This window comes from Paroedura picta, chromosome 6 (assembly GCF_049243985.1).
Source record: "Paroedura picta isolate Pp20150507F chromosome 6, Ppicta_v3.0, whole genome shotgun sequence".
In the NCBI taxonomy this organism is placed as follows: Eukaryota; Metazoa; Chordata; class Lepidosauria; order Squamata; family Gekkonidae; genus Paroedura; species Paroedura picta.
In genome coordinates this window covers 92,757,330-92,783,920 of record NC_135374.1, presented here as the reverse complement: position 1 = coordinate 92,783,920, position 26,591 = coordinate 92,757,330, and the positions used below count along the sequence as shown (strand labels likewise).

Here is a 26,591-nt window from a genome sequence, read left to right as displayed (position 1 = left end):
AGGAGCTTTCTGGCTGCCAGAAGATTTTATTACCTCTCCTTTCCTTCATGCACAGACCAGGTCAAGCTAGGTCAGAGAATTACTTCCCAGCAACCTCCAGGAATCTTGTCTCTGACAAAGTGCACGAGCACAGGAAAGCTCATAGCTTGAATAAAACTTTGTTGGTCTTAAAGATGTCGCTGCACTCTAAATTTGTTCTGCTGTTTCAGACTAAAATGGCTACACACTTGAATCTGAAGCCTGTCTAGCGTTCCACACCTCCAAACCTCTATCTTCCTGCTTGGAGAAGGGAGGGCTGATCTAACTGTCTCTCAGCTATAGTCATTTGCCCCTGAAGAAAGGAGGGCATTTGGATTAACGCCCCTTCCCTTTCCTGGTTGCAGCCTTCGGGGGTGGGGGGAAAGAAATAGTTAAAAGGTACAGTGTGAAATCCTTCTCAGCAAAATCACATTTCTCTACAGCCTACAGATGCAGAACTGTGCATATTAAGAAAACAGATGTCCTGGTCATATCCATCTGTCCACCAAATTCAGAAAACAAAATGTCCAAGTCTGCCATCAATAGTTCACTCAAAGGCTGCAACATCAAAGTCTACAAACTCCATAAATTAGACATTCCATCTGGAATTATGGCTCAGTGAGGAATGCTACCACCAGTGTTTCATTTGCAAGATACACAACAGCAGAAGTCATCTGCAAGACAGCAACTTAGTCATCCATCTTATAAAGCACTATAAGATAAATGCATATAACTCAACCAATACCGCCTTTGACAGAAGAGTGCCCCTACACCAGATATCAGGACATTGCTTTGGTAGGTTCCATCAAGATGTCCTGCACCTCAGAGGAAGAATGTACCATTGGATGTGTAGCATGAAGTGTCCTTCTCCTCTGAGGAAAGGAGGACATCTTATTCCTCCTGAAGCCATCATCAAAAAAAACCTAACAGTGAGATCATTTCCTGTCCCAACTGTTTTTACTTACCTGTTTCTCTTTTATTCTATGTTACTATTCTGTTGCGTTTTATTGAAGTGTACTGTAACTATTTATGGAGTTATCCCAAAAGAGAAGAGGGCTGATCCCCACAGCAGAGTTGGAAGTGTGTGTGTGGGGGGGGGGGGAGTTGTTCCTGCATCCCTGAATGGACAGTGGGAATCACCCACTAAGATATCCTCCCTTTCTTCACAGTACCCAATGGTCCAGTCTTATATTAAAACAACTTAGGGATGTGTTAAGAACATTGCCTTTCCCCAGAGGATTACATATCATGTGTAGAAGGTTTACAATTCAGAATTTGTTTCCCAAGTATATAATTTAGACTTTGTTGCTTCTTTGTCCATTTTTCCAAGGGGAACCATTGCTCTTCCTGTATTGTACGAGTCCCATAAGTCAGGGGTAGTCAACCTGTGGTCCTCCAGATGTTCATGAACTACAATTCCCATGAGCTCCTGCCAGCAAACACCTGGGAATTGTAGTTCATGAACATCTGGAGGACCACAGGTTGACTACCCCTGCCATAAGTGACTATACCAACTCATGAAGCAAATCGGAACTTAATGGACTTCCTATCTCTCTGTGATGAAATGCTATGGTTCACAGAATCATACGGTAGAATCAATATCATCCTCTGCAAGTCAAAACCTATTAATTGTACCTCAGTACTATGGGGCAAGTACTTGTATAGTTTCTTCTTTAAAGCCTTTAAGGGAAGCAGTCTTAAACTTACTTAATTGGTTGATTAGTTTCACAGTTAAGAACTCTTCATGCAGTCTGTAGTGTCCTTTCCATAGGCTTATTCTGTTTGAGTTTACTGGTATTTTCATTGATGTGGTTATTTGGAAGAAACGTGGTAGGTGCACTGCTGTCTGACTGAATACCCTATACATAGAAAAAGTTGAGGCAGGTTTATAAAAAGCTGCTTCAATTAACTTCCCAATGAAAGTGGGCTAAAGTCCAAATCATTGTGAGTCAGAGTCATTCAAGTTCTCTGATTCATCAGATTCCAGTTGCTTTATTGCTATTGCTCTAACCGGCTAGATCATCAACCTTCCCTTCAGTATAATGCAGTGCTAGGATTGGTGGATTAGATTAGCAACAATCTAGCCTTAAATTATTTAAATTAATTACATTATTAGCTGCCTGTCTTCCTTACAGAGCTGAAGCTTGAAAACTTAAATTTAAAATGACAACTCAGGACTACTAGTAAACGTAACCAAACACAGTGCTAAATAAAACTGTCTTCATCTGTGTCCTAAAGATCAAAAGTGACGGGGCCAGGCACACTTTTCTGAGAAGTTAGTTGTATAATTTTGAGATTTGTCACTGAAAGGGGCCTCGCTTATGTACCCATCAAATGTGCTTCTTTGATTAATTGGACAGTCAAGGCTGCCTCTCTGTGGGCCATTTATTTATTTATTTATTTTATTTATATACCACTCTCCCCTGAGGCTCAGGGTGGTTTATATAAAATGCAGAAAACAGTACATGGAGCTCTTAGTTTTTCATAACAATAATATTAACATTAAACTATAATAGAGGTAACAGAATATAATGATGCAAACAGGTCCAGAGCAGAACGCATGGGTGGATTTCAGGGAGGGAGGGAGCAGGGGCCCTGTAGATGTTGCTGGTCACCTGGTCTCAACCAAATGCCTGGTGGAAGAGCTCCCTTTTGCAGGCCCTGCGGAACTGTTTTAGCACCGTCAGGACCCTGATCTCCTCTGAGAGCTCATTCCACCAGGTGGGGGCCAGGACAGAGAATGCTCTGGCCCTGGTTGAGACCAGGTGGGCTTCTTTAGGGCCAGGGATCATTAGCTGGTTAGTGATGGTGGAGTGTAAAGCTTTTTGAGGGGCATGGGAGGCCGTCCCACAGGTACACGAGGCCCTGACCGCATATTGCCTTAAAGGTAATTACCAGAACCTTTAGCCATTCCGCATGATGGTGGCTGCGCTGGGCAAGTAATTCCTGGGCAAGTAATAAAATTATGTAGATGTTACTTTTTCATCTTTGGTTATAAACTTTTAACATTAAGTGTATATATGCATTACTCATATAAAGTATGCTACCATTTTTATGACTAAGACTGGTAGAAATTTAATAAATGTAATTAAATTAATAAATTAATTGCTGAACCTGTATTTTGAATACATTTGTGGTAATAATTATAAATCATAACATGTTCTACATGAGGAACATGTGTGTATTTGGAATGAAGCTTTACTACTTTCGAGGCATGTTTCCAGGTTAAATACATGGAAAATTGAAATATAATTTTTTGTTATCATATAAAACTAACAGAAATGAGAAGCTGTAATCAAAATGTTATTCTTGGTTGTAGTTAAGGGTCAACAGAAAAGGTGAAACAGCAAAGCACCCATTATAATTTGTATTATTTGGTTTGAGTGACAAGTTAGTGTTTGCAATGTAACTCTGATTGTATCTTGCCTTGGCTGCAAATTTCAGTAGACACAATCCTCTAGTACCCTATTGCTAGAACTCAGATACCATACCACTCTCTATCGAGAACAAATTGGAGCATTCACATTTACCTTAGATCAGTGGTTCTCAACCTTCCTAATGCTAGTTTCCTCATGTTGTGGTGACACCCAACCATAAAATTATGCAAGTGTTCTTTCACAGAAATGAAACCAAAACTTACCAGTGGCGTGAAGATCCATTTTCATGATTGTATATAAATTGGTTTTCTTCCGGGGTTTCTCAGTTCAGTTCTGCCTCTTGTCCCACCATGCTGATCTCGCTCTTTTCTGCTGCTCCGGACAGACGAATGCTCTATCTCAATCTACCCTGCAAGGCTGTTGTGTAGATGGTGCCCCCCCCCCGGCCAAGCTGCTTGCTCTGCCGTGACCCCTATGAAAGGGTCGTCCGACCCCCAAAGGGATCCCAACCCCCAGGTTGAGAATCACTGCCTTAAATGCTGTGCTGGAATAAATTGTTTGGGTTTGTTTTCCAGTAAAGTCTGTTACTTAATGGAGTTTGTTGTAAGAACATGAGAACATTAAAATCAAGTAATGAAGAAACATTATCAGGATAATGTACTCTTTGTGTGCGGTCAAGCAAGTGGAAGCTCACATAGAACAGAGTATGTTCCGTTGTCAGAGGATGTGGGTTTTAGATGCATACAGAAGCCAAAATGCTTGATGGAGAATATAAAGCATAAAATCCTGTAAAAAAAATAAGTTTCCACATTTCTTGTTGGTTAAAACTATGCTTGTGGTTGGTATAGGTTTTTTATGCTATTATTTATTCATGTAAATTTCAAAATCTATATGTTCAACGAACTGAAGGTAGAATAAGTTGTGTTACTTCAAAGTTATACTTTCACCATGTAATATGCTGCGTGATGGTTACTGCACTTAGGAAATAAGGCTTTATAAATAGTCAAGTGTAGTCCTCATTGGAACTTGCTTCCAATTTATGTGTATTTTATTTGTTTGCTTGTTTGTTTACTGGGGCCACCTCTCTCCAAAATGGCCACCTCTCTCCAAAATGGCAGCTTACAACAGTCATAGATAAAAACCCAATACATTAAAATTCTTAAAAACCTAAAAGTTAATCTATTTAATATTAAACAACAGTCACTTGCTCCATCTACTTTTAATCCAGGAGCCTGGGATCATGAGAGATGGAGTTCCTGGTTCCAGCCTGGCCTGGATGGGGGTACAGTCTGGCAAGAGTTTAGGTGGTAGTGGGGATTTAATGGTAAGTGTGCCCACTTATCTCACCAGTCTCTTGAATACAGATAAAGAACTTCTGAACATGCACAAGTGTCGCCACAGCTGACTGGGCAGGAGCTCTGGAGGCATCTTCCCACTTCTTCCCCAGCTGTTCATATGTCACACCTGCTCAAAGACTGAAGTGTCAGCCACCTGCTGGGCACTCAGGTCCAGCAGCATCTCGGCGGCTGCAGTGACCAGCCTAAACCTCACTCTGGTCCCCAGAGGCACTCACTGCATTTGCACTTGATGGGCGGTGGCCCCACAAGCCCCGTCAATCGCTGACCTGTTGTGAGCACCTCCACTACTAAACTCACTGCTGGCCCTGGTCTTGCTGCACTGGCCAGCTGCACTCTCTCTGACATGCGGACAGAGCACCTTTAAGGAGCTCAGCCTGATTTGTGATTCTGATTGGCTGGTGCTGTCTGGGGAGCACTGGAAAAAAGTCAATCATTGCCAGTATGACTTGCCTTTTATATATGTAGGATTTATTGTTGCCCTCTGTATACATTTTCATTTTTTTTCTTGCCTTGTCTTGTAGTCAGACAGGTTTCACAACTGTTCATAGCTGTTTATAGCCCTTCAAATTGTACCTTAGAAAACCTAAATTGGTGACTTTGGTTAGTGTCTATGATAATTTCCCCCATCCAGACTGACTGACTGGCATTAAGAACCACAGGACAGTGATTGGGAACGAAGTTCAACTGGGCCACACCGAGACCTGCACACTTGCACAGCAGACACCTCGAAGCTCAGTAATATTGAGCAGGAGATAAAGTATTGGTATAGGGGGTGAGAGAGTCTCAGCTCCGTGGTATGGAGGGTGGGGTGGCTATTCTTGTCTGGGAGGCTTTCTCCTACAGGGCTCTCCTGGCACCAGTGATCTCTGGAGTGGAGTGTGTCGATATTGATTGGGATGCGGTTGAGGGCTTGGCTATCTGGCTGGTGTACCGCCTACCCTCCAGATACCCTGTTGAGTCTGCTGGAGATGGTTTGGACCTGGTGTTCACCATGGCAACACTGGGGCTCTTGCAGTTTGTTACCAGTCCTACCCATCAGGCTGGCCACACCCTTGATTTGATCTTTGGTGCTGGGATAGATGTGGAGCTGATGACAACGTCTATCGTCCCGTAGCTAAATAGTTAGCAGAGTTGCTTGAAACTCAACCCCTACAAGATGGAGTTCCTGTGGTTGGGTAGGAAGGTTAGAAGACCAGGAAGCGCGTTTATCCATCCTATCGCTCAAAAGGAAGAAAGAGGAGGGGGGTGGGGTTGCTTCTTATATGCCGCTTTTCTCTACCTGAAGGAGTTTCATAGTGGCTTACATTTGCCTTCCCTTTCCTCTCCCCACAACAGATACCCTGTGAGGTAGGTGAGGCTGACAGAGCTTTGATATTACTATTTGGTCAGAACAGCTTTATCAGTGCTGTGACAGTGCTGCGGTGAGCCCAAGGTCACCCAGCTGGTTGCATGTGGTGGAAGAGCAGAGAATCAAACCTGGCTCGCTAGATTAGAAATCCACACTCTTAATCTCTATGCTAATGGAGCAGGCCAGGAAAATGTTTACTGATCCTGGCTGGGATGCAATTTAACATTTTGCTCCTTGCCAGGAATTTGGGGGTGCAAATCGTGAGTATAGGCTGCCTGGCTTTTTACCAGCGATGCCAGGCATGGCTACGAGCACCCTGCCTGTCCCCATAGCACTTGGCCATAGTGATCCATGCAACAGTCACCTCCACAATTGACTTCTGTACCTCACGCTAGCCTACCCTTATCTCTGACCCCAAAATGGCAGCTGGTATAAAATGCAGCTGCTAGAGTCTTCACAGGAACATCTTGGAGGGCTCATATCTGCAGCCGTTGCCAGTTGCGGCCCAGATCAGGTTCAAGATTTTGGTTTTGACCATTAAGGCCTTATGTGGTCTGGGACCCACATATCTAATGGACCACTTGTTGCCTTATGCCCCCCTCAGAGTGTTATGCTGTACGGGTTTCAACCTACTGATATTTCCCGGACCCCAGGAGGTTCTTCCGGCCTCGACTAGGGCCAGAGTTTTTTATGTCCTGGCTCCAACCTGGTGGAATGAGCTCCTGGAAGAGCTGAGGGCCCTGCAAGTACTTTCTGTGTTCCGCAGGGCCTGTAAGATGGAGCTCTTCATCCAGGTGTTTGGTTGCGGTTAGGGCGTGGGAGATCAGACAGGTTGTTCTAGATTAGACCATCTGTAGTGGAGTTGGCATCCATAAGTTGTCCCTGATGCACATGGATGGGAAATTTTCAGTTGAGTGGGAGGGGAGAGTTTTTCCGATAGGATTAAAGATTTTAATGTATTTTTGTGGGGTATTTTTATGTAACCCACCACGAGATCGCTTGTCCAATAGCGGCAGGCAATAAATCTAAGTAATCATCTTTATTTTATCCAGCCATGGTGGAGTGTTAACATGTCTGAAGGAATAGGTGCTTATTCCCTTTTCAAACTGAGTTCCCAGGTAACCCCATAAGAATGGTGTGAAATTGTCTGCCCTTTCCCTCATTGCAATTTCCTGCTTTTTCAAGAATACCGCTTCCCCGCAAAGGAGTAAGAACAATTAGTCACCATCACCCTGCTGAAAAATGGTGCCCCAAACCACAGATTCCCTATTGGGTTTTCTGAGCTCTAAGATTCTTGCCTCTGGCAAGATTTCCACCACTGTTTGAGGAACAGAAATGGTTAACTGCTATCAAGACTCCCCTCTCAGGAAAGGTCAGAAAGCCCCGCAGGGTATGCACATTTCACCACACTCTGTTTTCAAAGAAGGCTGAAGAAACAAGGAGGGGAAGGCCGATCAGCTGTTCTGGAGGGGAGTCAAGAGAGATTGTAGCCTCACAGTATTGAGACAGTATTATGGATCAGGGTGAATGCTATCATAGTTTGAAAGAGGAAGAAGCTCCACATTACCTCACAGGAATCGGCCTCAGTACATAGCCTCTCAGGGGGATTCTCTAGGAAATTAATTTATGCTCCCAATAGTAGTTTGCATTGTAATAAATCAGAAAGGGGGGATCATTGCAGACCCAGCTTACTTGATTTTCAGCAGAATTTACCAAAGTGGGGTGGCTTCGAATTTACGAAGCTGAACACCCATCTCGAAGTCGGACATCTGTGCAAATTTGGCCTGAGTCTTCTCTAAAATGATCAGACATTACAAAACCTAAGAATTGCTATAAATAGCCTCGAGGTACAAGCTGTTTAACTTCAGTGAAACATGACTTTCCTGGTTTCCATGGTTATGTGCATTTGCAGGCTAATCAGCGACCCAGTTAAACTACTCACTTTTGAGCCTACTTAGTTCCACGCAAGCCGAAGCAGTCTGATGTAATTTGGCTTCAGCTAGCTATGGAATGTGCCACCAACAATAATGTTGCATTTAAACTTTGTCAGAAAGAGAACCAGGTACGTTCATGTATGTAGGCTTTGGAGAAACCTGAATTGGGAAGGGTCTGGCATTCCGGCCATGTAGCCCAACGGAAGTTGCAGTCTTTTGCACAGACTTGAAAGTAATCCCCACTGATCACGGTGGAATTTCGTTTCCAAGTAAACAGACTTACGATCAGTCTGTAACCTGTACCAGTAAACAGGGCAATCTCCAGCTCAGTGACAGCAGCAAAGTAATGCTAAAAACAGCAGCGGTGATAATTACAACTTTATGCAGCTTCTCCAACCAATTTTATTGGCATCCATAGGCAACTCCCCAAGGACTTCAAGGAGGAAGGAACTAGTTGCTATGCAGCAATGTCTTGACTGCACCAATATTAACCTGCTTGTTTACGTTTTCCTGTGTCTGGTAATGAATAGTGGGGGCAGAAATAGCAGCCCTCAAGGCTTAGATACAGTTTTTTTTCATGGGCCAGGTGAGACCTGTTGTGAGACCCATGCTTCCCAGGCATATGGGAGGGAATGAATTGGATCAGGACAGGGAAAACCTTCCTTCCTTCCTGGCCCAGCATTTAGCCCTGTGCACCTCATCCACACTGGATTTGTGCTCCCGCATGGGAGCTGGACAGTGAAGTTCCCAGTGCGGAAACGATCAAAGGGGCCCAGGTTCAACCCCCAGCATCTCCAGACAAAATATCAGGCAGCAGGTGATATGAAAGACCTCAACCTGAGATGCTGGAGAGCTGATGCCAGTCTGTTTAGACAATACTAAATCTTATGGCCTGTTTCTGTATTTGTCAACTTCATGTGAAGCATGATATTATAATTAATTTAGAGAACATTGCCAGGTATTGCACCCATCTTCTTTATGCCTGTAAATCTGCATAGATTCTTACATATCTTTGCTAGGCAGACTGCAAGCTGACAATGTATTTACAAACCTGGTTTATATGCTGACTGTAGTAGTCAATTACGACTGCAGCAGCGTGAATGTGATTTTATTTTCCACCTTGATACTATTGCCCCTAGGGGCTTGAATGCAAACTGGGACTTACGTTGATTTTTATAAACCATGTATTGTATAAGGTCCGTGTCTCTTTAAACTGGTGTAGGAGATTTGTGAATGCAGGTTTAGCATGAAATGCATGTTCATTCATTGGTTTAGTGAGCACGTTATAGAACAATCCCAAACATTTGAACTCAAGCCAAATATAAGTCTTTGTTAAAAGCTGTCTCGAGACAGAGGTATGTAATTATTTATTATTACAGTGTTAATGTTTATATTCATGTAATGATGAAGATTCTGATCTTAAGAAATTCATTTATATTGCAGAAATTACTGTGCAATCACTGAGGAAGTATGAGGAAAACGGGTTTTTGATACCTAGGATCCCGTTCTGTCTGAACAAAACAAATAAATGCAAGTTGTTGGAACTGATTTATTAACAACCTTTGGATTTCCTTTTGGTTCAGGCAATATATTTACAGCAGCGACTTCTCCACTGCCAGGGAGACAAATCTAAACCCTGATTTGTTTCTAAAAGCAGGCTGTTGTAGAAATAGAAGGCCAGTGTTGTTTAAGGGAAAACATTCATCAAGGTACTAATGGCAATAAAATATTGTGGATTTGTTTTGCATGATTCTGCTGTGGTGTTTTAATCTCTTCCAGCGCCAGAAGTTCTTCCCCCCGCTAATTTTAACCCTAGTGCAGTGCTGTGGATAGGGAGTGGGTGACCTACGGTTAGGCTTACACCCTCAGACTAACCTAATGCATAGGTTTGGGTTTGTGGTGAGGGTAAAATGAGAAAGTGGAGAATGTTGTAAGGCACTTTAAGTCAACATTGGGAATAAAAGTGGGCTATAAATAAATAAACAAACGGGGAGGAACAAAATCCCAAATTTAGGAGAGTCTCAATCGGGTCTCACACAAACTTTCCCAAGCCTTTGAAAAGATGTGGGAAAGAAAAACAAAACTATATTTTGACGATAATTTTAATGGTGTCTTTCTTAGACCTAAGACCTCTAGATTTCAGTTCAAATGACCCAGGATTGAAGGTTTTGTTTACACCCTTTTCCATTTTTCCCCATGTCACGATAGTTTTGTCACCCTCTAGTCTTGCCATAAAATATGGTTTACCACTTATGGTCTCAATGCTTTAATTTGATGCATTATCATCGGTGAATGTGAAGAAAGTATTAGCAGCCATGGTTGGTTTATAATAATATTTATTTATTATATATTTGTATACCACCCTCCCCTGATGCTCAGGGCGGTTCACATGGAACATAATCAATACATCGAACAATATAGTTCAGCAGGAACGTTTGGGTATGATAGACTTTTCTCCATATATCACCCAATCTCCCCAGAGGTCTAATTTTATTGAAAAAAGATTTGTGTGTGTGTATGTGTGTGTGCCTCTTGTGGCACAGAGTGGTAAGGCAGCAGACATGCAGTCTGAAGCTCTGCCCATGAGGCTGGAAGTTTGATCCCAGCAGCCGGCTCAAGGTTGACTCAGCCTTCCATCCTTCTGAGGTCGGTAAAATGAGTACCCAGCTTGCTGGGGGGTAAAACGGTAGTGACTGGGGAAGGGAATGGCAAACCACCCTGTATTGAGTCTGCCAAGAAAACGCTAGAGGGTATCACCCCAAGGGTCAGACATGACCCGGTGCTTGCACAGGGGATACCTTTACCTTTACCTTATGTGTGTGTATGTGTGTTTATGATAATGAGACCCTAGTTTAATTCATATGTGCTTTTCTGATATAGCTGCAGTGATTCAAGAAGAAGAAGAAGAAGAAGAAGAGTTGGTTCTTATATGCCGCTTTTCCCCACCCGAAGGAGGCTCAAAGCGGCTTAGAGTCGCCTTCCCTTTCCTCTCCCTACAACAGACACCCTGTGGGGTGGTGAGGCTGAGGCTGAGAGGGCCCTGCTATCACTGCTCGGTCAGAACAGTTATATCAGTGCCGTGGCGAGCCCAAGGTCACCCAGCTGGTTGCATGTGGGGGAGCGCAGAATTGAACCCGGCATTTCAGATTAGAAGTCCGCACTCCTAACCACTACATCAAACTGGCTCTCATGTTGTTTATTCACAGCAATAGTATATGCAAAGAAAATATTAAAAGTTAAGAAGCAAATATTGCCAGCTAATCCAGTTTTCTCTGTTTAGCAATGCAGACATCCTTCTAAACTACCATGGGTGGCCCAGTACACTTCTGCTTCTCTGGCTTTGATGCTCAATTGTGTTTCCTTGAGGCACGCAGCCACTGCATAAGCTTTTCATAATCAACTAAAACTTTAGTATGTCAGTCAGAGTAGCAGCACCTGATAAATAAATGAGGTGTTGTTGTTGGAACATGACATCAAAATGCGGTGCTTAGTTCCCCACTGTGAATTACAATCACTTTGATGTATTGACTGTGTTTACTTGCAGGTTAGTATGATGAGAACAATGTATGTCTTCATAATAAGGGAAATATCTTGGCACTCGGCACTTTTTCACATCATGGGATAAGCATTAGAGATCTAGCTGCTGTTTCCATCTTATGGCAAACACACCCTGCCTCACTGCCAACTGACTGAGAAATCAGGTAGTGGGTCATTAAATGATTATTCAGGTGTCTCGCATGACCTCGGGGTTTTAAATTCCTTTTTCAGGCCCCTATTTACTACTAGTCCGATTATCCCCAAGAATAACACTGAGCTGTAAAGCTTCAAATGGGTAGCCATGTTGGTCTCAAGTAGCTCAATAAAATCAGAGTCCGGTAGCATCTTTAAGACCAACAAAGATTTATTCAAGGCATGAGCTTTCGAGTGCAAGCACTCTTCCTCACTCAAAAGCTAACACATTGAATAAATCTTTGTTGGTCTTAAAGATGCTACTGGACTCTGATTTTATTGTAAAACTTCAGTAAGCATAAAACTTGGCTTAGCACTGAAGATCTTGTTTAGAATAGCGAAAAGATTTTAAAAGGGGGTGTCCGGAATTTTCGGTAAGGTTTAGGATTTTGATTACTCGTACATCTTCAGTTGTTTATAAATATTCTAAAGATTGTAATCTCAAGTTTCACATTGATCATTTAGATGTGCTGATACGTTTATTGAAAGGTTTGTGTTTTCTAGAAATGTGGCAATTATAATTTAGACTAGTAAGCAAGCCCGCTGTAAAATAAATACAGCGGGCGCTAGGCGCGACTGCCGGGGGCTCCCTTGGCCAGCGGCCTGAAGCGCCTCTCGCCGTGTCAGGCCGCCAGGAAAGGAGCAACTGCAAGCCGCGCTGCACGCGGCTCGCAGTTGCTCCAGCGGGGACTCGGCGGGACCAATCAGCAGGTGCTTCGCGCCTGCCGATTGGTCCCTCCAGTAGTCTGTCCAGAGGAAGGGGCCAATCGGCACCCTTCCTCATCACGGACACATCCCGCCTCCCAAGCCCTTACCCTTTTATTTAATCCGCAGCGCCGCGGGCTGTGTTAAGATGTTTGCAGCTTGTGATGCTAGGAATCTAATTTTCTTTGTAATGTGCAACATTGATTTGTCACCTGAAAAGCTTGTCTTAATGGGTTGCTCTGCACTTCTGAACTCATACATTTAAATTGTGTCATTTCCCTATTGCCTGTGTACAGCATTAGTTTCAAGCATCTCTGCAAAATCATCTTTTAAGCCCTTCTGGGGGGGGGAGGGGTTAAACATTTGTATATTGTACCAACTTCTTGGCTTATGTTTGGTCATAAGATGGGCAACGTTCCTTCCAAAAACGTTACCAAGACAGTATAAGAGGGGATAAGAACTCTCACACTTGGTATCCTGCAGAATCATTAAATACTCATTCAAATTCACTTATAACCAGGATGCCAGTCTTTAGAAACTTCTAGTTTTAGTTAGAAAAGGGTACAGTAACAACATCATATAAACTCCTTTTCTGCTATCTAAATGTAATTCCAAGTCCCAACATTTACACTCAAATTCTGGACGGCACTTGCAGTGCCTTTGACATACTGTGCCAAGTAAGGTCATATTTTTAGCTAACTTTCCAGAGTCAATAGCTTAAAGGTCGTTTCTAGTATAATGATACAAACAGATGAGCCAATCACTTTTATAAGGCAATAAGCTGAGTCTGCTACAATATATATTCCCTTTACTGCGTTGTCTTCTATCTTTTTTAACCAATAAACCACATTATGGCACTTTCATGCCTTAAACAGTTTATGGTTTGATCACTGACATAGACCGTTTATGCACTGGGAACTTGACTGCCCCAGCTCTCATGCAGGAGTACAAATCTGGGGCGGATGAGGTGTATCAGGCCAAGTGCTCCCCCGTGTGGGTGCAGGAAGAGGTGGGGCAGCCTGCCACGACTAAAACTCCAGCCTGCAGCCTGGCTGAAACCTCCAGTGCATAAACAGTCATAGACAGTTTTATTTCTCCTATGCCTTTGTGAAGTACAACGGAATTTGAGGGGACTGATTGGCTGTTTTAGCAAAGAATTATCCTATTGGCTGTACTTGGATGTTGTGACGTGATGGTCAGTTCATACTCTGGGGAAGAGTGCTTGGACTCGAAAGCTCACGCATTGAATAAATCTTTGTTGGTCTTAAAGGTGCCACTGGACTCTGATTTTGTTTTGTTGTGCTGCTTCAGACCAACACGACTACCCACTTGAATCTAGTTTGTTTTTTGTTATTGTTTGAGTCCTACCACATTGTTTATAGAAGGTCTTTGCTGTCTATTCAAATTGTTGCTGTTTTTTAATTGTAATTTCCCTTGAGTCTCTGTAAGAGGGAGAGGCTATGAATTAAGGAAATGAAATACTTTTTACATGGAGCACCACACCTGAAGTACAGGCCCACACCTGAAGTACAGGCCCTTTTCAGTGGATTTATTAGCTAAAATAATTCTTGATGGAACTGTACTGTAATACTCTGAAATGCTTTTATTTTAAAACAGAAACATTCGGTATAAGCAGGTTAACCACTCACTATGTTTCCAATTTAAACTGTCATCAAAGCTTCTGTTTATCCAACACACACAAACATATAGGATTGATTTGTTCCATGTTTGTCTTCTTGAAAGAGTGATAATTTGTCAAATAGTCCAGTATGATCCAATGGACAGAGTTCTAGACATGGGTGCTAAAAGTAATATTTGTTTAATCGTGGATCCAAGTCACTGAGTTCTCAAGCTGTAAAATAGTTCTTCTGACTTAATTTATAAGACTTTTGTGAGAGTTCATAGATGGATTTCAGTTGTTTGGAAGTTAATATCCATTAGACATAAGACAACTATATGGAACATTCTGTAAGTTTGTGCTGAAACAAAATTGTTATTATTTAGGTTTTTGCTGTGCAGGGTTTACACAGTAATCCATCTCCATATTAATAAGGATTTTATTGATTGCTTCTCTTTTGTTGTGCTTCCTAAATTTGCCGTTTACAAACAAGATATTCCATAAATACTCAAATCTTAACTAGCAAGCTGATAACATTTCTGCCCTGCTTTTGAACATTCGTGTCCCATCCTATTTTTAAGTTTTCGGCGACGCTCAACTTTCGTGCCCTTAAACTGAGACACAAAGTCGTATATAAATCGTTATTTCTTGACCATTCAAGTTTGATGAAGATAAGATCCTTTCTGTGTGAAATAAAGACAGCTTAATGGATTTTTCACCAGCTTGAGGATTCTGTATTTGCTGACAGTGCTGAAGCGAGAAGAGTCCATAAGTAATGCTTCCTCGTTGATAGTGCCAATGGAGCTGGGTTTCGGTACATTGAGCTTCAAGTTATTATTAGAAACTTATAATGCTTAAGTTTATTTATGGTTTCTTGGATGTACATTTAATGGACTTAAGTAATAGCATATAAAATATTGCACCAGCAGCTGCTGCTTCCTTTTTGGGTTGGGGGTAGTTAGGTAAGGAGAATGGGCTGCTCTTTGTAGTGGGGAAAGTAAGACATATTGTTGTTGATAGACATAACAATCATATTTTGATTTTTAGCATTAAGCTAATGAGCCCATTATTGTTCTAGTACCAATTTATGTATATAGTTTCTTAATAAGATGTTTAAAAGGCTGCCATGTAGAGGATGGAGCAGAGTTGTTCTCCTGCCTGGGAGAGACAGACCAGAACCAAGGGGATGAAATTAATTCAAAAGAAATTCCCTCTAAACATCCTGAAGAAGTTCCTGACAGAGCGGTTTTTCAGTGGAACAGGTTCCTCGAGAGGTGATGGGTTCCTCCTCTTTGGAAATCTTTAAACAGAGCCTGGATAGCCATCTGGTGGAGAGGCTGATCCTGTGAAGGTTCAAGGGGGTGGCAGATTACAGTGGATGAGCAATTGGGTTGTGAGTGTCCTGCATAGTGTGGGGGGTTAGACTAGATGACCCAGGAGATCTTTTCCAACTCTATTATTCTATGATTCTCTGTTGTCTGTTGTAATAATGGGTTTTAATAATGAATAATCTGCTTCTATTATACTGTACAACTTTGCTTGTACATTGTTCTAGTGGCTGTTTTCATCCATATATGCAGTATAAATTATTTGCATAGATGGGTTTGGGAGTTCCTCCCCCCCCCCCAAAAAAAAAATCCCTGTGATTAACTGTGCAAAACATGGGGAAATGTTAGCTAGCAACATCATTCAGATGGGCTTAGAGAGGAACACAGATCTACCTTAACTCAGACCATTGGTTCATTCACATACGCATTATTGCCTACTTAATTTGGCAGTGGCTCTCCAAGGTCTCAGACAAAGAAAATTCTTTAAGAACCACTAAATCCTGAAATGATTTTGCTATATTTTCCAAGAATGTGTGTGAAACAGTTATCGAGTGATATGACCTGCCCCCCCCCAAATGGCCAGTGATGTGCTGGGAGGGGCCCCAGGTAGGCATGAACACAGCTATGCTTCCCAACCATATTCTTCAGTATTGCAACACTTCTGGGTTTCTCAAAGCCTGAAAAATGTTTCAGGGGTTTCACAATGGTAAAAAAGTTAACAAAAGCTGATATAGATGGTGAAAATTAGGAATGCAAGATTAGAAGTGGCCCAGCTCTGAGGCAGAAACCAGTGGAGAAGTCGAATTAGCTTTACTTCAGATGTTGTGTTTGCATCCAAAGAACAGGAGAGACATATTTCTTATTATTTTATTGCAGATTTAAATTCCAAAGTTTCTTTGACAGTATATATGACAGATTTTACTCAAATTTAAAATCACTATGAAAAGATATGAATCCTAATTAACACTATCCATCCCTTCCTTTTAACAGTTCATATTTTTTGTGTTAAAATATTTTCCTATCAAGGTGGGCTGCAGCCTATGTGTCCGAGAAAATAGATTTGCCTTCAGTATTTAGATAAATGGCTTATGCATTTAAAAATCAACATAAGGTGAGGTCAGAGTATATTGAAACCTGTTTTAAGGGATAAGTGATTTGAATTACATGGGTTTGTTGTTATTGCTTTAGGAACTTAGTGAAGGCAGGACTGTGACAGCTCACTCCTGTGTGTCTCCTATGTATTCCTCAAGAAAAGATATTTCGGAAATGGAATTTTGACAGAAATATGAAAATCAAAACTCTGTTGATAATGAGAGGATACAACTAGGTTGTTCAGTGTATGACTCATGTACTGGATGAATGGAAATGACACATCCTTTCTTTTACAGTGTGCAGGAGAAGAGAACTGGGTGGACAATCGGACTATATATATTGGGCATCGTGAACCTCCTCCAGGCACTGAGGCATACATTCCACAAAGGTATCCAGATAACAGAATAGTATCCTCAAAGGTAGTGTATTTTCCCCTAGTTTGCCTGTTAAATCTATTTTGTTCTCTCAGATTTTTGTTTTCACTAATAATGCATTTGTTGCTTCCTTTTTTTTTTTACCAATGGCTGTTCAGACATATATTAAAATACAAAGCAACAACTGATTTCTGTCATTAAACTTCACGAATAGTTGAACTATCTCTGACTTGTACACAAATAAAATGGTATGGTCATAAGTGCTTATCTATTATGGCGGTTTGCCATATCAATGAGTTTCAAATTAAATTTTACATTGAAAATCTCGTATCTGGCAAAGGGAGCTTTGATTCTCAAAAGCTTTTACCCTGAAACTTTTGTTGGTCTCAATGTGTTATTGGGTTCGAATTGGGATGTTGTACTACAGACCTCCTTCTGAAGCATTTTTTACTTTTCCTCTTTCTGACATGATATTCCTTCCTCTTAATCTCCGCTGCACTGACTGCTAGAAAGAGTTCCAAAAATAGTTAGCAGATTTCAGTTTTGCCTTTCAACTCACTGGATAGAACATGCACAAAAATTGTGCGTGTGAGGATGTGGGGCATTAGTCAATCCATCAGTCAATCAATCAATTTATTTGACCAATCAATTATTTGACCAACAAATTCCAAGCACCAGGAAGTGTACATTAGTGAGTAAGAAGTAAAGGACTGGAGCCATGGAGAAATGTTTTCCATTACTGAAAGGCCTCACTGTCCTGGCTGCTCTGGCAGGAAATGTGGTATTCTTGCTTCCTATGCATGCACACTATAGCAGTAAGCCCTTCCAAGATGAGCAAAACAAGGTCACTCATTAGGATCAGACATGACTCGGTGCTTGCACAGGGGATACCTTTACCTTTACCTTTATATAACCTTCTAATGTACGGAAAGTGACAAAGCTAAATAAGTGCAATTGGAAACCCATGGCTTTTCATGGAGGCTTGCCATAAATGACAGTGTGTATCTTGCATTGGGTTTCCAGTGAAACGCCTGGAAACTGAATGTGTTTCCTTCTCCTGCTTCCCCCACCAAAGTTATCAGATGACATGAAGAATGTGAAGTCAGTGTTGTGAAGAGTAGTCACCCCATTTGAAATATTCATTCCATTTTTAATTATGTCTATCGCCTTAACTTCACAGTAAAGATGTATATTCCTCATTTTATTGTACGTTAACATGTCAAGAATACATTTCCTGCAACAGGATCTCCTAGACTTTTTCTGCACCAGGAATCTGGCCCAGCGTAGGGCTTGTACAGTCAAGGGGCTAATTTCTGCTTTGGGCGCAACACAGGCCCTCATTCGCCCTGTGCCAAGGGAATGCAAGGTCCTATGCTGTGCCTGTGCAGACTGATATCAAGATATTAAGGGGCAGCGGAAAGGAAAGTGGGGAAGTCCTGCTCATCAGTGTCCACAAATGGATGCCCTGTCTCCCTGCAGCATTTTTAAAGGGCATAAAATATCCCATCTAAATAAATGCAAATTCAGTGATCTTAACGAAACAGTTTGTGAAGAAAAGGGTTGTGAATCTTCAAGTGGGGCCTGGAGATCTGGAATTACAAGTGACCACTGGATGACAGAAATCAGTCCTTCTAGAGAAAATGGCTGCTCTGGAGAGTGGCATTGAAAACTGATAACAGGTTCATTTTGGCTGCACATGGGCTGCATGTGTCAGAAAATCATGTCAGGAGAGCTGTCTGGTTGTGTTACTGACTCTGTGTTTAGTGGAAATGTTACTAGCAGGTCATATTAGAGTTCATTTGCTTAAAGGCATGTGAGTAATGCTAGCAAGCTTGACATGGAATATTAATAATAGCTGTTAGGAATTTCGATGCGTAAGATATTGGCAGATGCCTTGGCACCGTGGATCCAGCTGCTGGTTTCAAGTGACTAGAAACATCTCCGGATGTCCCTGAAAGCAGAATGGAAGCCAACAAAAGTACTGAGATTTAATGGCAACTAAATACGCATTCTTTCCCAGGCACAGAGCCCTGTCCAGGGGATGGCTAGCAGGTGTCTTGCCTGATCTAGGCCATGGCTTGTTGAAAGATTCCCTCAGAGTGGGAGGCAGAACACTATCCAAAGAGCAGTCCTAAACAGGCCTGCTCAGAATCTTTCTCCCGCGAGAGGATTGCACTTCCATCAGCACCTAAGATTTCAGAATCATAAAATAGGCTGATGTGAATCGTGCAGACATAATTAGAAGTCTTAGCCAGCTGCTGCCTAGCGAAGCATACAGAGACACGAAATTTGGCCACCTTAAGAGTTGTTTTGTTAGAACAATCAGAGGGGAGGAGAGGAATATAAAATTCATTGGGTCTGCCTGGATCGTGTCAAGCTTGGCAGATCTATAAAGATGGACTGTGCTTTGAGTTTCTAGCCATCTTTGATGGCCTCCTAACTCTCTCTCTCTAGCCAGAATGGGAGCTTCCTGCCTGAGCCGTTTACCCAAGTAAATACCGTGTCCTTCCCATATTTCCAAAAAACGATCCCTTGTTTGTTCCTGGGACCTTGACTTACCGTATATACTCGTGTATAAGCCGAGTTTTTCAGCACAGTATTCACACTGAAAAAGTGCTTCTCGGCATATACGTGGGTATATAGGGTAATTGAAATAAAAGCCTGCTTCAGCCAGCAAATGGTTACATTGCTTCTGCAAGCCTCCTGCAAGCTGAAGCTTGCTTGCTCTAGCTGCTTGTAGGACAGCAATAGTTTGACTGAAGGACTCTGATCTTTTTTTCCCTTTGGCCTTCACTTCTTCCAAACTATTCGTTTGGTTTCTGTGGGTGGGGTGGGGTGGGTTTTGGAGGTGCTTTAGGATTTACTGTTTCTCCTAATATTTATTTCTTCTTTTTTCTGAGGGGCAGCATTATTTGCCTTTTCCTCTTGGGGTTGTGTTTGTTTTAAAAGTTGATTTTTACAGTTCTTTCTTTCAGTGTTGAGTTTTACAGTTCTTTATTTCAGTGTTTTGTTCTGGGGGAGGCACTGTAGCTGTAGTTAGAGTAGTCCATTCTCCCAGTTTGGTAGCTGCTGTACTTGTAATAGGTTGCCAACTTTAGGTACTGTTGTTCTGCTCTGGTTTCCTGGCCCACTTTTGCTCTTACTGTTTTTTCTTTGAAATATGTATTCAAAAACATTTAACCTACTGGTGCCTCAATTAATGTAAATTTACCAGTAACTGCTGCATTTCCCACCCTCGGCTTATATGAGAGTCAATAAGTTTGCCCAGATTATGTGGTAAAATTAGGTGCCTCGGCTTATATGCGGGTGGGCTTATATGCGAGTATATATGGTATGTTAGTTTCCGATCTGCGCTGTGTCTTCTGTCATGGCAAGTGGCAATGATAATTTAGCACCTTTCACTCCCTCAGCCCACAACTCAGCATGTTCCTTCTTCCCACCAAATTCTTCCCAAATGCACATCACAGCCATGATCAGAAAGATCACCTCCTGCTCCTCACAGACCTAGCATGTAATTTACTACACAGCTTATCAACGCTACCTTCTTGTCTCAGTGTATCAGATTTGCTTGTGGTCATTAGATTACTTTGCAGCTATGGTATGTGTTTACTCATAACAAGAAATTATTGTGCTGTGATAATGATCCAGAGAAAGTTAGTCACACTTAACTCGATTATAAACCAATATTTAGATATGATTAATTTTCTATGGACCAATTGCTTCTTTATTCATCAGTAGTAGTAAACTATGTCACAAACCCTTCTCTCTTTATTTCTTCTAGTACACTTTTTGGAACTTTGTACCGAAGAATTTATTTGAGCAGTTCCGAAGAATAGCAAACTTTTATTTTCTTATAATTTTTCTTGTACAGGTAAGATATATTGTATATTTTGTTCTGTTTTAATACCATATCTATGTCCTGTTCTTAATATAAGTTTCCAGATTGTTGGAGTTTTGTTGTTTTTTGTTTTGTTTTTTGCTTACAGTACAATCTTCAAAAGAACTTTTAAAATGTAAAAGTTTTATAGTATGTTAATTTTGATCTGGCAGCTAATATTTTATACAGAAAGGATTGCAGGTCTTTTAAGTCCCACAGTAATCAATGACATTTTGTCTCCGGCATTTTGAAGCATGCTAACCACACTTCATAGCAAGTAAAGCTTCCAACATTGAGCTAAAATGTTTAAAGATTGTAAATGAGCACCTGAACATATGCTGCTGCTTTTAACAGTTATTGGCTCATATGGTTCAGTATAGTCTAATCCAGGAGTGGCCAAACGGTGGCTCTCCAGATGTCCATGGACTACAATTCCCATGAGCCGCTGCCAGCATCTAGTCCAATGAGCAGCAGTGTTTCGTTTTTCAAAGAAAAAGTCTTATCCAGTACCTGTCACTAAATCTTTTGACTGGAGATGCTGGGGAATCATACCTAGGACATTCTGTATGTGAAACGTATACTCTTTGACTGAGGTAGCAAAAGGGTGTTGTTCTCAAAACGGAACTGGGTCTTATTCATATGTGTCCTAAATGAACTGTGAAGACTATGGGGTGGAAACGTATAGTTATACACAAATTGCCATATATATGATGCTTCTTTTAAGTGCAGTGGCTTTGTTTGTATTGCCATGGCTGTAGAACCTCATGACTACTTAATGCGTAATGTTTGTAGTGCATGTTAAGCTAAGTTAAGCAGTCTAAAAACATAAAGTATGAAACTGACAAGCATTTGTTTTGCATACGTCAGCTTTATGTAGGTATGCTTGTCATGGAACCATAATTGGCTGCTACACTCTTATTGAGAGTGCGTGTAGTGGCAAATCTAGATTTCCCTTGTTGTAAAGCAGCCTCTGCCACTGCTTTTCTCGTCAGAGAGCTAAGACTGATTGATCAACTTTGCAGAATGCTCCCCCAAGTTACTAAAAAAGTTATGTGGTGTTCATTAGGTTGTAGCTTCTACAAATGGCAAATAAGCTGCGTGAACCTAAGAACTAATTGATTGTATTCTGATTTGTCCTATTTTTTATGCCAATAAAGGTGGTTGTTGTTGGTTGTAGCTTACTATTTTTACTGTTTAATTTTAGTCCATACTTTGCCAAAAGCTGGAACTTTTAAAAAGAAGTGTTGAACCACATTTTTAAAATCAGTTTTAAGATTTGGTGTATTTACCCTTCTATTGCTGTTCTGTAAAACTATGCAATAATTCTTTGTTTTGCAGTTAATTATTGATACCCCAACTAGTCCTGTGACAAGTGGGCTTCCACTTTTCTTTGTCATCACTGTAACAGCTATAAAACAGGTAGGGACCTTGGTTGTCCAAAGTGGATTTATTATCAGCTTTGTGCAGTTATTCATCTTGCTTCTTCTGGTGCAGCCCCACACTGGGACCACGTTTGTGCAGTCTAGCCATGAACATATTCTCCCTAGCAACAAAATTCTCCTAGAATAGAGTCTCCCTGCCCCTTGGAACTAGCACATGCATGCTTTTTCAGCTTCAAGCATCACATGCTTCATGGGCAGGAACACCTTCACATGAACCATAGTTGTGAAATAACTTCAGGTGGGTAGCAATGTTAGTTTGTAACGGCAGAACAAAATGTGAGTCCAGACACACCTTAAAGGCCAACACAATGTTTCCAGAGTATACGCTTTTGTGAGTTCAAAGCTCATTTGGTTGCTTGAAGTATATCTCATACTCCTTTTATGTACTTATTTACATTTATGACCTGCCCCATTTCGAAACTTTGTAAAGGTTAACATTACCTGAGAAAGAGTGCTTTGATTCCTGAAAGCTTATATTCCAAAAATCATTGTTGGTCTCTAAGGTGCTACTGAACTTGAGTCAAGCTCTTCAGCTATAAACCAATACGGCTACCCTCTCAAAGTGTTACAGATTAAAACATTGAGAAAACATTCACTAACTTTTTAATATGCAGAGTACACTGCCTCAGGTTTAAGTCATAGGTCAGATTAAAACCACAAAGAAATGGGCAAATAATTAACAGAAGCTGTTCAGGCAAACCGCTGGAAGTCTTGCCCAGCTCTGAGCCAAGCATCCAGTTACTGTCCACTCAGAACAAACTTCATTGTGGCTGTAACACACAGGTCATAACTTTGCTTAGAATGGAGGAAATCTATGTAGTAAGCAGCTGGCTTCGGTACACATAATGGGCCTTTAGTGTTAAAAGCTGGTGAATTCCTTGAATTTCACAAATGTACCATGGGAATTGTTTGAAAATGTAACACACTGGAGATTGTTTTGACTATACTCCATTTTTTTACATATCAGCATCAGTCTGTTGGCAAAAGACAAGATCTGCTCTGCAAATGAATGGGAAAATGCTTTGGCCTCTTCAGAAAATGTTGAAATAGTACTTTTTTAAAATCCAGCTCTGCAGAGTTAACCTGTGATCACTGCTGTTTTTATCCTAATTGTTTAGTTTGCAAGAAGAGCTTGTGTTAGCTACTTTTCATTCATCAGCTATAAAAGAAGAACAATCGCCAGCATTTTCATGCTTTTGCAATCAACAGCTGTGATTTGTAGCTGAATTTCGCATTAGTGGTACTAGATCTTTATGACTAGCTATTTAAGTATGTCCCCTTTCACCTGAAAATATAATTATTGGTGCCAATCAAGAATTGAAGTTGCAAATGTTCATGATCATTTCAACTTTTGTCACCCTCTCCCCATCCCCACCAAATAACTTACGTTATAGTTTCTCCAAATTTTATGCTACAGATCCAGTAGGTCAAATCATAAATGCTCCTTTTTATTTATTTTGAATGTTTACTTAGTTATTTCTTTTAGGGCTATGAAGATTGGCTTCGTCATAAAGCTGACAATGCCATGAACCAATGTCCTGTTCATTTTATTCGACATGGCAAACTGGTTAGAAAGCAGAGCCGCAAACTGAGGGTGAGTGCTGTGAGCCTTGGACAGGGCTTTCTTCGTTAGTGTGTATATTATCTTTCATATACAGGGGATAGGCTCATGTATTCCCTTCACTGAGTCAAACGTTACCTTTAACAGCAGATTTTACGCATCTTCATGACATTTCTAAATATATAGCCGTTCACAAATTTGTTTAACTCAGATCACAGAAATGAATACAAATCGCAAGGAACAGAACTTGCAGTGCTGTTCAATTGTAGCAAAAGTTCTCTCCCTTCAATCCTGACCCTGGAATGGTCCAAATTCTTACCAGCTTTCACCTACCTACAGAGCAAGCAGAATCTGAGGCCAACATCCTCAGCTTCCAGATTAACACTGTGAAACAAAATATGCTGAAACATATGGAGGGCAGGGCGGGAGGAATCTTTCTTTTAACCATTGTTCGCTGTTATTTAACAAGCTGTTCTTGTCCTACCTGTTCCTAAAGGAATATCTCCTTTTATTTTAATCAGCAGCTACCTTACAAAAAATTTGCTTCTCTGAGAAAAAGAAAGGAGAAAATGAAACCCAACAAGCTATTATTGGGCAGCTGCTGCTACATTGTGTTCTCTTCCACTTCCTAATCGGAAATCCCTGCTCTAGTATTGCTGACTTGAGGTTGGGAAATTCTGGAAGACTTGGGGGAGAGCAGTTTGGGCAACGGAGGGTTTGGCTTTCTGAAGCTAACGTTTACTCCAGGGTAACTGCTCTCTAGTTGGGAGATCAGGTGTAATTCTGGAAGACCTGTGGGCCCTACTAGGAGGCTGGCAATGCTATCCTGCCCAATTATCTTTGATAATTTTTATGAGGGTTTTCCTCTGCCTCGCAAATGGGAAGCAAACATCCCATAGATCAATCCCAAGCCACTTCAGTATTATATATTATATATTGGCAAATGAAGCTGTGTTTTTTTTTTGTGCAGCCTTATATAAATAAATCAACCTGATTTGCTCTGGAATTATGTGACATGACTTTTCTAAAATCAAAGTGCTGGGTGTATTTGTAGTTACTTGTAAGGCAAATCTGTTTGGGGAAGCTGATCCATGAAGTTTAAGTGCTTTTATTATATATATATAAATTCTTATTTAAGGATTTGAGCATAAAACCAATATATCACAACAGGGCAAAAAACCAAAACCAACATTACCAAACTTGACAGAATAGGCAAAAGGCAAAATACAGAACAATAAAATATATGCATCTCACTAAAGCCTAAAATACATTGGATAAAATATAACAGTGGACCTATACAATTTCTTATAAGGTCAGCAGGATAATACTCATTTTAGCAGCATTTTATGGACATTGTTGTTGTCAAATATTTTGCAACCAGTTGTTATTTCTGGATCAAAATCTGCTGACAAAGGAAATACCACCCAGGATTCAATAGGATGCTGATATCTGGACAGAACAGGGGCAGTCTGGAGGCCTGGTGATAGTGCATGGATCACAGAATAATGAAAGGTGGTCTGCAGTCTCTATTGCACCAAATACACAGAAGCAGTCTGAAAATGGGATTTTAGCAAATTGTCCTCTCAATTCTGCTATCAGCAGAACATTCAACGTGGCAAACATAAAAGCCCATCTGTAGCTAGGGATTGTAAGAAGTTTCAAATATCAGGGAGGGATCATAGAGGAAGGAATACCTAGTGCAAAAGTGAAACATACACACTTGGTGCAGATTAGTGTGCTGGCATGGTAAAGGTCACTCACCCTTGTCCTGATCAACTTCCTGATCATCTATATTCCTGAGCATTAAGAGGGAAAAGCCAAGAGACTGTAGCCTATTATCTACACCTCTCCCAAGTACTTCTGAAATTGTCTTTTTAAAAGGTGCAGAAGCATTGAGTACTGAGAAAAGGACTTTCAGCCTCAGATTGATAGCAGCAATCTAAGCCCTGGACTTGAATGAACACCATGCAAATTCCACTCATAGGGGCAATTCTTGTGACACAGCTAGCCACTTCGGCCGTCTGGCACAGGAACTGAAACAGTGTATAATCCAGAGAATAAAAAACTTAATTTATCCTAATGCGTGCCCGAAACAAGACCTGTTAAATTATTTTAGGATTAAAGGCCTTAATAAAGCAGGTACATACTGACCTCTTTAAATTTAAAGGAGAAAAAAAACTTAAAAGAACATTCATATTGGCCCTAGTAATTTCAGCAGCTGGCTGAACATGGTTTTTCAGGTGAGATTATGGCTGAACATAACTTCCAGATATTTAAAATGAACCACCTACTCTGTTTTCCCCCTTAATAGTCCAAATCTTCTGTCTACAGCAAGGCCTTTTTGACAAAAATAATGTTTAGATTTACCATAATTTACTGATAGCCCCCAGATCCTGAAGATGAAACTCAAATACTTTGGCTCAATACTCATGAGAAGGAAGGACTCCCCAGAGAAGAGCCTATTGCTGGGAGCGATTGAGGGCAAAAGAAGAAGGGGACGACAGAGAATGAGGTGGCTGGATGGAGTCACTGAAGCAGTAGGAGCAAACTTAAATGGACTCCGGGGAATGGTAGGGGACAGGAAGGCCTGGAGGATCATTGTCAATGGGGTCACGATGGGTTGGACACGACTTCGCACCTAACAACAAGTGATAACCCCTCCTGAATACAATAATCAGTAAACACATGTAATGCCTTATGAAGACCAACGTCTGATCTAGATGGTAGTACTGTGTCATTCGCATAAAGATTAAAAAGCAGAGGGGTTTGAAGACAGCTTTGTTTAACACCTAGTGAAAGGGAATTAGGACCAGTCAGCTGCCCACAGCAA

The 26,591-nt window shown here is 41.2% G+C and overlaps 1 protein-coding gene across 9 annotated transcripts in view; it reads left to right on the top strand.

The window, feature by feature from the left end:
- ATP11A (ATPase phospholipid transporting 11A) overlaps positions 1-26,591 on the top strand; it is a 145,834-nt gene that overhangs the window by 55,497 nt on the left and 63,746 nt on the right. For 8 of the 9 annotated variants that reach the window (XM_077343721.1, XM_077343722.1, XM_077343724.1 and 5 more), the window contains exons 2-5: positions 16,804-16,926; positions 20,663-20,752; positions 22,097-22,177; positions 23,687-23,794. In XM_077343721.1, the coding sequence (XP_077199836.1) occupies positions 16,804-16,926; positions 20,663-20,752; positions 22,097-22,177; positions 23,687-23,794 (402 nt within the window). Of the gene's footprint in view, positions 1-16,803; positions 16,927-20,662; positions 20,753-22,096; positions 22,178-23,686; positions 23,795-26,591 lie in introns of those variants that run through there. The other variant, XM_077343729.1, reaches the window with a different exon arrangement.